At 44.0% G+C, this 13,604-nt stretch overlaps 1 protein-coding gene across 3 annotated transcripts in view; it reads right to left on the reverse strand.

Moving 5' to 3' along the window:
* Positions 1 to 5,085: 5,085 nt before the first annotated feature.
* LOC102368706 (cytosolic 5'-nucleotidase 1A-like) overlaps positions 5,086 to 13,604 on the reverse strand; it is an 18,965-nt gene continuing 10,446 nt past the window's right edge. For all 3 annotated transcript variants that reach the window (XM_025207901.1, XM_025207903.1, XM_025207902.1), the window contains exons 5-7: positions 12,779 to 12,901; positions 11,451 to 11,629; positions 5,086 to 10,157 (exon numbers count right to left, since the gene is read on the reverse strand). In XM_025207901.1, the coding sequence (XP_025063686.1) occupies positions 9,855 to 10,157; positions 11,451 to 11,629; positions 12,779 to 12,901 (605 nt within the window). In that variant the 3' untranslated portion in view covers positions 5,086 to 9,854. The remainder of the gene's footprint in view (positions 10,158 to 11,450; positions 11,630 to 12,778; positions 12,902 to 13,604) is intronic.

The following is a 13,604-nucleotide window of genomic DNA, read 5'->3' on the forward strand; positions in this document are numbered from 1 at the left end:
AAAAGCAAAGGAGAGTGACACCTACTGGAACTGAAAAGAAGTTTCACTAATGCTTTTTTCCCTATACTGGGATCAAAAGAAAGTAACTGATATTGTTCTACTGTAGCTTTAACTTATATTAAGTCAGGGTAATCATAAAGAGGTCATATCTGAATTTTAAAATGACAGGCAAAGAAGGTTGTAGCACTTAAAGTTACTTGACATTTCACCTTTTAATATCTTTTTTCCAAATGTTTAGGCCAAAGTTTTCCATGCTGGGCATTTGCCTCAGACAATCTTTTTTGGAGAACTGCAGCAAAACTGGTTCAGCCATTTTTAAGAACAAGAAAAATAAACTTTTTTACCCATGTTAAAAATAAATCTACCAGGTCCACAGTAGAGAAGTTTTAGCGCCTCCATGCTTTGACAAAAAGGTTTAAAACATCAGGGCTAAATCTTTTGCAGGCACTCATATGAAACTGGTTAAATATGGCCATAGAATCACAGAGAAGCAGGACTGGAAGGGACCTCAAGGCGTCATCTAGTCCACCCCCCAGCATTATCCTTATTCAAACTATCCTGTACAAATCTGTTGTCTATCCTCTTAGCAAAGCTAAACAGTCAACCCCAACAACAAAAGACCTAACAACCTAACCTGCCACAGGTATGTCAGGAAGATCATGAAGGCCAATATCTTGCTGCTGCAAAGGTTATTAATAGATACTTGAGAGATCGCAGGAAGAGGGCAACACCTCTTGACACAGAGGAAGGTGTAACAGGACCCATTACTAAGGCAGGTGTAGCACCTCCTGGTGGCCACTCCTCTCCTCTCCAGTTAATCTGGGTACCTCCCTGCACTCACCTGCTGTGCCTTTGGGCTAGCAACAGAAGTTACACATAAACCAGTTTAAGTGATCAGAAACTGGTTTAAATCTATAACAGAACAGAATCTCAGTGCACATAAACCAGTTTCAAAATGGCCCAAACTGGTTTCAGATAAACCTGGTTGAATGTAGTATCAGACTTAACTGATTTGGGTCAAACCAGTTTAGGAAACTTCTGTCCCAGACCCCCTCCTGGTTTAAGTTAAATCACAGTCCTCCAGCATCCCAGCATGCTTTCCATGCCTGGGCTGGGCTGTGCTGTCTACTTCAGAGAGCAGAGCTAGATTTGCCCCTCTGCTCCCTAGCTGGAGCAGTGAGGGCTGGCTGACAAGGGGGCAGGCAGTGGGGAGGGGGGTAAGCTCTGCTAGGGATGCAGCCCAGACTAACCCATTAGGCAAACTCTGGCTGGGGCTAGGGAGGGAGGTTAAACACCCCTTCCCCCCACTCAAACTTACTGCTGGCTGCAACTGCGGACTACAAATCCCAAAGGCACCTGGAAGCAGGAAGAGGAAGTGATAAGCAACCCTGCAGGGTCCTGCTACTGTGATTGTGGACTGCAAATCCCAGAGACCTCAGGGGCATCAGGAAGAGGAAGCAAACGCACAGCTCATCTGGCTAGGAGCCAGAGAGCCATGCTCTAGTGTCCCCTGGCTTCTGACCCCAGCCATTGGAGGCAGTGGCTGCATTTACTGAATCAAAGGTAAATATCTGTTTCAGTTTAATCTCTGCATTTTAGACTAATCTAAGACTGAATCAATTCAGCCTCAGGCTTTTTGACTGATGTTATTTTAAATTCTGGAGGCTGCCCCAGACCACCAGAGTGATCCTTTTGCCCCTCAGCTCCATCTCAGGACCCTCAGCCCCTCAGGCTCAGTTCAGTTCATTGGGCTGAAGCCCCTCAGGGTGAACCCCCAGCCTCTAACTATCTTTTTTCTAATTGCAGCACCTTTCTCAAGTGCTCTCAGTGGTCTCCTTCTGCCCCTCCCAGGCCTGGCAGCACAAAATGCAATGAGCAAAACTCCATCTCAACTAAATTGAAGCTCAAGGATTCTTGCTAAAAGGCCTTCCCAGGCTCCTACCAAGTCCTACCAGCTTCTTGCAGCTTTGGCCCACTTGAACCTACTCGCAGTTCCCCTAGCATCTGTTCCTGCTTCTCAGCTTTATGCAAGGGGCTCCTTCTGCTTGTACAGCCTGAGCCAGGCTCCAGTTCCCAGTACTGCTTTCCTCAACTCCCAGCAGGAAACTTCTGCCTCCAGCTCTGCCTGACCTCCTCTGCCTCTGTTGCAGGGTTTATTGCAGGGTTTATACCCCTACAACCTACCTCTTCCAGTCTTTCAGAAGCTTGCCTTAAAGATGCAGTCCTCACTTCACTGCTCTTTCGGTGGGTGTATCTACACATGCATTAATGCGCTTTTCCTAATGCACCTTAAATTTAGTACCTCCAATGTGAGGTACTAAATTTAATGCACATTAAGCTGCCCTAATGGGCAGTAGCACAAATGCATGTTTGTTAGGTGATGCTTAATGCGCAGTAGCCTAATTTACTGCACAATAGCGTAATACAGTAAAAGCTGTGTTAACTGGTATTTTACTAAGCAGAATACTCTATTAACTGGACTTCCTAATGTTTCCCAGTACAAATCCTCGCATTAGCAACTGGAATCTTTGCCGAGCCTATCTAGCATGCACATGCATATGCGCATGCCAGATCAAGTATTTGCAAAACAAGTTTGGCACTGTCTCCCGTATAACTCTCAGATAACTGGAATTTTTAGATAACTGGCACACCTGTTACCCCGCTTATGCCGGATAACAAAGCTTTTACTGTAGCATGGTTTTTTACGCAATGCTTTTAATGTGCAGTTAAATAGGCTACTATGCATTAAAGTGTACGTGTAGAAATGCCCAGTAACAGGGCAGGCCCACCTGTTACAGAAGGCAAACCCCACCCACAACTCATTTTACCACTGGGTAAAATTCCTTGTTGACCCCAAATATGGTGACCAGTCTGACCCTGAGTGGAGGCACAAGACCCTTTAGCTGGGAACCTCCATGTTTAAGTCCCAGTGGTAGCATTGGCACACCTTGGTCAAAATTCCCAGTCTTGATTGCAGCCACCACACAATGCTTCTGAGGAAAGCTTAAAAAAAAAAAAGACCCTGACACATGTAGCAGTCAGGGGCAGGGGAGAGAAGGGTGAAATTCCCTCCCAGTCCCATGCAGGAATGAGCAAATCCCAGAAGCATGGGAAATACCCATAGTAGAACATAGGCATAGCTAGGCCTAGATCACCTTTGACCAGTGGTTGTCCAAGCTCTTGTTGACATCCAGTGATGGATATCTACACCTTCCCTAGGCAGTCTGCTCTACTACCTCACTGTTCTAACTGTGACTAAGTTTTTCTTGATATCCAATCTAAACCTACTTTGCTGCAACTTCAAGCCATTGGTCCACGTGCACTGGTGCATTTCTCTCTGAAGTAAGAAAGAGAAGGTGTTTTCTCTCTCTGTGGCAGCCCTTCAAGTATTTGAAGACTATCATGTCCCCTCTTAAGTACCTTTTCCACAAGCTGAACATGCCTAGCTCCTTCAGCCTTTCCTTCTATGACTTGCCTTCCAAGACATTTATCATTTTTGTCATCTGCCTCTGGACCCTTTCTATCTTCTCCATGTCCTTTTCAAAATGTAGAGCCCAAAACTGCACGCAATATGTAGAGTCAGAACAGTTTCTTTTTGGGCTTCCAATACTGTGCTCTTTAGAAGATCTCAGCTCTCCTGGGCATCTTTATCCTTCAGTCTGTCTTCCCATGGCACCATGCTATTACCTCCGTGAGTCCACTGAAATCTGCTTTTGTGAAAGCTGTCATCCTAGGTTTGCCAACCTCATGCTTTCCCAGTCTCAGGATCCAGAATTTAATAATATCATGATTGCTTCCTCCCAAGTTGCCCATCACCTTCACATCCTCCACCAGTTCTTCTCTGTTGGTCGGGATGAGATCCAAGATACAAGGTTCAAGATAGATAATGTCTTGGATGTATCTTTATCTTCTGGAACAGAAAGTTTGTCCTCCACACAAGTTAGGAACTGGCTCAACATTTTATGTTTGGCTGTATTTTTCGTCCAGCAGATATCTGGAAAATTGAAGTCTCCCATCAGGACCTCTCACAGGTTTTGGACAGTTTGGTCACCTCCCTGAAGAGTGCCTCATCCACCTTCTCTTCCTGACTTGGTGGCTTATCATAAACCCTCACCATTGTATCAATGCTGCATTTTTAATTTTTTATCTTCACCCAAATGCCTTCTCCTCTGCTATCTTCTTCCTCCCTGAATCTGGGAACAAGTGTATATGTTTTTGATATACAAGTTGACACCAGCACCTTTTCTCCCAACCTTGTTCTTCCTAAAGAGTGTAGCCCTCAGTGTTGACATTCTAGTCATAAGCTGTCCTGCCAAATCACTGTTATACCCATCAGATCAGTTTGTTTCACAGGCTGCATCTCATCTTGCTTATTCCCCATATTTCTTGCATGCATATATACGTATAACACACACACATGCATACATTGGATGTATTTTGCATTTTGATCTACCCAGTTCCATTTTACACCACTTTATTGCTTACCTGTAGTTCTCTAGCTCTTTTCCAGAGTTGAAATACTTCTTCCTGTCCTTTCACCTCTGGGTTGTTGCTCAGTTGCTGGAGGGGTTTTGTCAACATCCCCTGTGGGACCCAATTTAAAGCCTTCCTTACTAGGTTGGCCAGATGACACCCAAAGATGCTTTTTCTAATTCTGGTCAAATGAATCCCAGATCTTGATAGCAGCTCTCCTTCCCAGAACTTCTGCCCATTGCCAAAGAATCCAAAACCTTCACATTGACACCACTGTCTCAGCCATATATTTAGATTTTAATAGATAAATTCTCCAAGGATTCCACCTGGGTTGAGTATACTTTAGCTTATGGATTCAGGGGGTGAGCAGGACTGTTACTGTAACCATTGCTACTGTGGTGCAAGTAATTGAGTAAAGGGACTCTCTCTTTCCTATTGTCTCATCTTTTCCACTGACAGGGACTAGTCTGCATGAAGGAGGAGTAAGCTATATGAGTTAATGAAGTGTGGATGAGAGCTGGAATGGGAGTAGTGGCTGGAACGAATCACAGCAAGGAAGCAATTGTTAAGGGAATACTGAAATTGAACAGAATTAGTTGAAGGAACAGACTAGAACTGGTTGGGCTGGAAGACTGGGACAAAAAACCTAAGCTAGAAGACTGGGCTGAGGATACTGGGGGAGAGAGGGAAACAGGGACTGGGAACCAGAGTGGGAAGAAGAATATTGGAACTCTAATAAGAAACCTGGATGTGAGCTCTTGAATTGCCTGGGCAAGGGGTCCTTGCTTGAGCTGGAAGGATGGGGTTATGCTGGATGAATTAGGGAAGTATGTTGTGTAGGAGGCTATTGCCTGTCTCATTTTTTACAGAAGTTAGAAGGTATATAGTGAATGAGGCAAGGGGCTGCAGAGTCAAATGTTGCCTTGCAGAATTGGGTTTTATTTGTGCTTCTGCCACAGAATTCCTACATTATGCTGGACAAGTTTTCTAGACCCAGGATTTCAAAGGTGGTTACTAAATTCATTTACTGGAAATTGTGGGGCCTGGTTAGCAGAAATGCTGGGCTTTTACAGAGCTGGGCTGCTTGTGTATAAAGTACTGTATAATGTCAAGGACTATGAAAAATATGTCCCTCCGTGTCTTAAACTGAGCATGCAAAACTAGCAGATGCTTGAACTTAATCTTACTGTGCATATTTGTAAAATGGGGATAATAATAGTTCCTCACCTCACAGAAGTGGTATGAAGAAATTCATTGCTGTTTGTGAAGCAGTACTAAACTGTTTTGCTAAATAAAAAAAATCTAAGACTCAGACTCGGCTCTTCTCTTAAATCTGAGAGAGGTATTTTATTTTTAAATTAGGCTGTTTTCTACTCAATCTATTTCAATCAAACACAACACTGGGGAGAGATTCTTGACACCAGCAGTTTGATATCAATGCATTTTATTTATTGCAGAAAACAGCATTTGAAGGAGTTGAATTTAAATTGTAAATCTTTTTTTTTTTTTAAAGTTGTATTTTCTGAACACAGTTAAATAGAAAATAATTGCCTTCCCCCCCTTTTTTTCTCCCATGATCCTTAATTAACTCATCAACTGGGGCTGTATTGTAATAGCAGTGTTGATCTCGTGTTCCCATCTTTTTTCGTGATGTTATTCAGAGTATTCTGTCTAATGTACAATATCCTTCTCATTTCCTATCTAGATATTTCTTTATCAGTTTGGCACAGTTAATGTTATATTAACGAACAATGACCTTCCAGATACCTGTCCTGGCTCAGTGTTATCCTCATTTTTATCTATGCTACAGACATGGATTTTTCTGGCTTCTCTCACTGAAGAAAATTTAAATAAAAATAGTAAAGATGAGCCAACCAGGACTGAAGGTGCAAGGGTTGATGATGCACCATGTTATCCGATGTGATAAGTAAATGGAGAATACAGTAAATGGAGAAAAGTTTGTAACACTGAAAGAACATGGGGTAACCTAAAGGAAGGGGCAACATGAATAGGAGAGAATTTTAGCAACAATCTACTTCTCTGTGGAAGAGTCTGATATAAGCCCCATTGCGAGACATTGCATCCTATCCAATGTGGTATAAGGCAGAGATGCTCTCACAGGACTCTCATTTGTGAAATCTATGATCCCCCTCTTTCAAGGACTGGTGGAATAAATGCTCACAGTTCACTTATAGGAGCCTCAAGTGACTTGAGGCTAAAACACAGTAGAAAACTTAACTTGTGCCACTGTTACCGGTATTTAGAGCTGATGAACCATTCTCTGCTGTCTTCCTCCTATTCCCCCCGCCCCCGTCACTACTAATTTCAGTAAAGTGCTTTATGAAACTTATCCTATTTGACAGGATTTGGGGTTTTTTTGCTTTTTTTTTTTTTTTAAAGATTCAATAGGAAACCAAGCTTATTTTGCTAAGTTTCAATTAATTTTTTTTGAAAATGAAGATAAAACTAAAATTAAGTTCCCTTTTTGAAACGAACTGAAAATTCTCCTTTAACTTGGGAAAATTATTCCTTCTTTCACAGAAAAATCAAAATAAAATCTCTGTATTAACATTATTTTGTCCAAGGGAAAAAAAAAAAAAGGACCATTTTTAACCCACTCTTCTTGTATTGCCATTGGTGGAAAGTGTACTTCAAGGCCTTTCTGCACCAATGACTGCAGCTCAGCACTCCTTACACTCATCAAACCATAGAGCCAACTACCAAAGTTCAAACTAAAGATGTCTCTTCCTATGAGAAATCTATTTACAAAAGAGGTAGCATAATCTCCCCCTTTGGAGTAAGAGCTGTCATCAATACTCCTCCTAGAACCTGGGGGTGCTTTACCTTATCCCCTTCTGTCCCGGACCTTCCCACTCCCAGTGGTACAACAGGCATCTTTTCAACTAGCGTTGGGGAAGGGACTCCCCTGAGTTAACTGCTGCATCTCCATCCATCAGCTGTCAGGGAAGCAAAACTGCTTCTGGGCAACACTTGTTCCTGCAGCTCTGCTCCTAGGCTCTTCCAGGCTCAGGAAAAGAGAACTGAGGACCAGGGATGAATTCTTTGCTTCAAGTCGGTCTATGAGCATTTTTTCACTTCAATGGGCCCTGCATTTGTGGAATGTCCATCATTTGTGTGGCTATGTCTACTAATACCTTTTTAAATGGGCCTTTTCAAGTCGTATTTGATTCATACCCACTGTTTAAAACAGACCTCTGGGAGAAGGAAGCTAAGAGCTTTGAGTACTAACTCTATGTCCCCTGCACCTCTGCAGCCATGGTAGGGCCAGCTAGCCAGCCTGCACCTCTCAGTGAGATGGCACGGTGGCCTCTAGTGGCGAATGTGTGCATAGACAGATTGCTCAAATTCAGTCCTTGGCAAAAAAATTGCAATCTGGCGAAGAAAGAAGTGTTTTTTTGGCAGTATATTACTGGACCAACTGTATAGTTGAGAGAGATGTTAGACAAGCTTTCAGGCACAAAGTGCCCTTCTTCAGGTACATGGAAGATTGTCTAACATCTCTTCAAATTATATAGCTTGTCCAATAAAAGATATCCCCCAAACCCTTGCTTCTCACATATTTCTTCGACCATCACGGCTACAATAATACTCGAAACCTACTACTGCAATCTAGCAAAGTCAGAGTGGCTCCAACTTATTGCATCCTCTCTAGTAAAAAAGCCCGACCCAAATCCACTCACTCTAGGCATAAGATGCACTGGTGCCAGCAAAAGCAATATCCCAGTGTCATCAGATACCAGCTATTGAGGCCAGCAAGGAGAAGAGGATAAATGGGCTTTAGCCTAAGACACAAGGCAATGCAGTGTTTGCATGGTACTGGTCTGAGCCCTCTGCTGTGATATCTGAAATGACAGGCCATTATTCCAGCATCTCTCTCCCTCGCTCTCACCCCCCACCCAGATCCTCAGCCATTCTAAACTAGTGTAGTCAACAGAGCTACCATAGATTTACATGTACTGAGAATCTGGTCACTATTTCTCTTTATAAATAGATACACGCTCACATGCCCCTAAAATACAGTACACTTCCTACCTGAAAACTCTGCATCATACTGATGCTATGATACAATCCAGCCAAATTTGTTTCTCTAAAAAGAGACTGGACATTGCAGTAACTCGGATTTCTTACCACCTGTGATTCAGCAATGTTTCTTCAACTTGCATGCTCACCCAGTCATTGAAGCTGTGGTTTCATAGCTTGTAATAAAGAACGTGGCTTAGAAGCCTACTTGTTAAACATACACATACCCCAGTGGCTAGGGGTCCTGCATGATTTGTCTAGGGTCCTAAACATGAACAGGCAGCTACAGCATGGGGACTGTCATTCCTGTGCTATTGCCAACTCATCCCTGAGATACTGCAAGAAAAGCGCTGTTATAAAGTTATGCATTATAAAGTGACAGTGACATACTTGCACTGTGCTGTTTGAAGAGATCTGCAGAAAGGCTGTGTGGCTGGCAGGAAGGCAGAAGAGAGGAAGAGAGACGGAGATGTTGCTGTTCATTTCACTACAACATATTCAAGGTTTGAGTGTCATCTCAACTGCAGTGATATAACTTCATTGACTTCTCTGGAAATGACTGCAGATTCATGCTACTGTGCGATCCGATTCTGGCCCAGGTTTAAATTCAAGCCAGAACCAATGAGAAGATATATACTTAAATGGATGAAATCCCAGAAAGTGCTGAATGCCTATATTTTCTGCTGGAGTGAATGGCTTAGCACTTCGCAGGATTTGGCCGAGCACATACAAAATATTCATGTAAAAAATCCTTTGGAAAAATAAAGTCCTCAACAGATTCAGCATTTAGCAGACATTTGGGAATTTAGGTAGTATTGGACCCAAATCCTAAAGGCCAACATTCATCTCTGACTACAGCTATAGTTTACACATTGCCAAGTCAATGTGACATGATTACATGTTCTCTTCAGCTCCCATGGTTTCTTCATCTGAGCTGTTGTTTCAGCACTTGTATTACAGGGCATTTTAAAGAAGCAGTAGTTTTGAAGCACACAGGATTGCTGTGGCATGCTGGCCCTATGGGCTACAATCCTTGGAGAGACAGCTTATAGCAAATGATGAGAGGTGTATAGGGGACATTTCAAGCAGGTACTTCTGGTAAAATTTTAGGCTTCTTTTGTCACTTCCCAAAAATCAAATGGAGCATGTCTTTGGAACAGAGAGACATGAGGATAATATACTCAGCATCACATCCACATGCAGAATTCTCTCTCCCTCTCTCTTGAGTTTGATGCAGGTTTAAAAATCCTCTCTTTACCCCTTCCACTGTAAACTTTGGCTTGACATTTGACAAATGCACTTTAGGTAATTTGGATGACATTTGACTTCATCCATGGCCATCAGCAGTCACAAGGGACCCATGCTGAAGGTATGCCGACATCCTGGGCCCCCTGGATGTGATGAAGCCCATCATCGAAGAAGATGTGGGGTTGGATCTTGGAGAGAATGGGGCCCTTGGGAGCCCCATCCATGAAGAAGGCCTCATCGATTGCCAGCCCCCATTCACGAAGGGTTTTGATGGCACGGATGCCCATGTCACGGCCGCTACGGGCAGTCACCAAGTAAGTGCGAATAGGGGAATTCTCTTGGCTGAACTTCTGATGCATCTTCCCAAGATGCATGGCAAATGCCTTCAGTGGACCCTGGAAAGCACACAGGAATTAATGGTGTGAGAGTGGATGAAGAGGAGATAATTTCTGCTTTACATAAAAACCACTAGGAAGGAGTAAGCAAGCAAGGAAGCTCTAAGCTATCTGCAACAGAAGTTGGGACTGGGGATCGCTTACAGCGTGAAGTCTCTGATCATTTTAGAGCTCAGACTAAGAATTGTTCGGGGAATTGTCTCATGGACATTTCCTCACCCATTAATAACCATATAATAGTCCCAGAAACCATGACAGCAACTGCTTACATGGAAATATGACAACAAGGAAAGCATTTCGGGTATTTGTGCTGGTTTTTTAATGTAACTTAGGGGCTGGAAACGGGGAGGGAGTTGACACCTTGCCTCCAGCGAACCTGGCTCTGTCATGTGGTGCCCAAGGGCATTTATACACATACTTTTTTTGTCCTGCGATGCACCAGAGGTCCGTCGCTTCAGAGCAGACTCGATTAATCTGATGCCAGCTGGTGTGAACTGCCCTGTACTGTGTGCAGTTGTATAAGCAGCGAAACATGCGCCAGCACACAGAAAGCAGCGATGGCATGCTTTTGAACTTAACCACCTTCTATGTGTGTTAGTTTAAAAGTGCACAGCTGCCATTTTCTCAGTACTGACGTGCATTTCGCCATTTTTACAACTGTAAGCATCACAGCGCTAGGTGCTTTTCAAGTCCCCGGTGCTGCGGCGCTTCTGTAAAAATGTCCAAAGCTTTAGATGGTGCCTATGCTGACAGCATGGGTTAGTATGCTGGACATTTGATACAGAAGTCTTGGTTTAAACTACAAGTAGGCCAGTTGTGAATGTGGTGGCCTTATCCATGTTCCTGGAAAGCAGGTGGGCCTGCCTAACCAGCACCACAGAAATCGCCTCGTGATTCTGAAAAATACTGTAAATTTGGTACCCAAGAGTCTGTGAGTATGAAGTGATTTAAGGATTAAGCAAACTGCCACCTCTCCTTGACTGATATAAAGTGCTGGGCTGGTGTCACAAACCTCCTCTGTAGATGACCCAGCTCTCACTGAAACCAGTGGGACACTTTCCATTAGCTTCACTGGCCATAGATGAAGTCAGAGGAAGTGATCACAGAGCAGTCAGGGCACAGGGCAGAGGTGCCCTTGAGGGTTTGTGCACAGGCTACTGAAAAAGGTACTGAACAGGAGAAGTAGGTTCTTGCTCTCATTTTCACAGAGGACGATGATACACAGAGCCAGACACAGAAGCTAGAACCAGGTCTAAGGGACTAAGCAACTTAAGACAATATGAGCCAACACACCTCTCCCATTGGCACGGCCTCCATTCTCTTCTCATACTCCACAGCTCCCTCCAGCCCCTTCTCTTGAAAAACCCGCTCTGTCTCATCTGAGAAGAGCACAGCATCCCCATCAAACACCACCCGCAGCTGGGTGTTGGGAGCCTGCACCTCCTGCTGGAAGATGAGTGCGGCTGAAACCCCTGTGGGACAGAAAGAAGTGACAATGCCCAACTTAGGATGACAACCAGAGATGCTGCATCTATGCTTTGGTGAGGGCCCAGGAATATATGAGCCCTGGGTTAAGCATCCAATACCCACTTGAGACCAGGAAATGTTGGAAATGTTGTGTCTGTGTGTGATGGAGAAGAGGGTGGGGAACAGTCTAGACATGCATAGTTTCTTCTATTGTGGCTCAATCCAGGGGCAACTGCCTCTATGGAAATATTCACTTATTTTAATAGGCTTTGGATCAAGACTTCTAAGCTCTGGCTTCTCCAGACAAGAACAGATCCTGAAATAGGGCTCAATTATGCAGCTAGAGTCAGCACCATTATGGGCATGAGGAGATGCACAGCTCAAATGTTAAGTGTCTGAAAATGCCCCCAGTGGTATTAAGGGAGTGAGGCTTGTGGCTCCTCTGCAACTGCTGTAGCCAGTACTCTCTAGCAGATGTCTGTCCTACCCTGCCAAGGGCTCCCCTTCCCTGAAAGAGGTTAAGCAGATACTTAAATCCACCCATCTTAAGAAAAGTGGTTCTGCTCATGTTTAACTGAATTAGCAATTTCCAGTTCATGGTCATGATGCACTGGAAATATGATGTTCACAATGACTCGTGTTGTGTTGTGGGGGCAGGAATATGCAGGTGACCAGTCAAAACAGCTTGAGGCTCTCTCTCAAAATTCACATAACAGCCAGCTCATGGCTGGGTTGTAGACAAAGAGCTTTCCACAGAAGCTATTCAATGAATACTGAATACATGTGAGAAACCACAGTCCCTGGATGAGAGTAAATTATTCAATAATATATTGATAACAAGGTACGTGCCCAGCTGTACCACAGAGCCACCAACTGATTAAACATTCACCATCAAACTTCCATGAGAAGGCATCACATGACTCCCAGTCTCCATTGAATTGCCAACCATTCTGTTTGTAATTGTTTTCTATTCTAGCACAGATCAAACTCCAGCCTAGAACTAGTTTTGAGAAACATGTTATAAATCCCTCTGAAAGTGCAAGGCTTGACACTACCTTGGTGTAGGGACAATGATTTGTGGAAATGGCACCAGGCTTGAGTGCCACAGCCTGAAAGGGGAAGGGGATGAAAGAGGAGAGAGAGAGAGTGTGCACCTCTCCGAAGGGCATTGCACACATCCGTCCTGTCGGCCGAAAGGAAGAGCTTGACATTATGGGACTTCAAGTACTGGGTGGAGTCCTCATCGCTGACGAAGCAGAATTTGGAGATCTCCAAACCTTCATATCAGAAAAAGGAAAGAAAAATCAATGCAGATGATGATCCCTAACTCTTCTGCAAGCTGTCTCCTCCATGCATCTCAAAGCCCTCTGCTAAGAAGCTCAGTATCATGATCTCCATGGTATAGATGGGGAAACTGAGGAAAGGAGGAGGAAAGTAAGTGGTCCAGTGTCACCCAACAGATTGGGAATGGAATCCAGCTTGCTCAAATCCCATAACCATACTCTATTCACCAGGCCACAAGGTTTAAGATGATTACTAAAGGGGACTGCTAGGACTTGTCAAAAAATTTCAGTAAATGAGAGTGCCTCCTGGTCATTTCAGCCAGCAGCTGGAAGCTGTCCTGGGTACTTCTGATGCTGTCTATTGCTCCTCTGTTCCTGTAAATCCACAGGTCTCAAAACATAATTGTCCACCCCTTAATTCCTGCGCCTAACCCAGACCTTCCCAACACCCTCCAGGCCTGAATCTCTGATGAATGGGCTCCTTGTGTGACTGCTTCCATTTGTGCCAAGTGATGGTAAAAAGCTACTCATTGACAAAGTTGCACCCACCAGGGACAAGATGCTAAGACTGCATTCAAGCCTGTCGCATGCTTTGAAAGGTGATAGACTCAAGGTCTTCCAGAAGAAGAGGGAAAGCTAGGGCAATATTCTGCCCCCACCCCCACCAGGCTTGGTCAGTTCTCAAACTGCCCCAGGA

The sequence above is a fragment of the Alligator sinensis genome, unplaced genomic scaffold, assembly GCF_000455745.1.
Source record: "Alligator sinensis unplaced genomic scaffold, ASM45574v1 scaffold5_1, whole genome shotgun sequence".
NCBI classification, from domain to species: domain Eukaryota; kingdom Metazoa; phylum Chordata; order Crocodylia; family Alligatoridae; genus Alligator; species Alligator sinensis.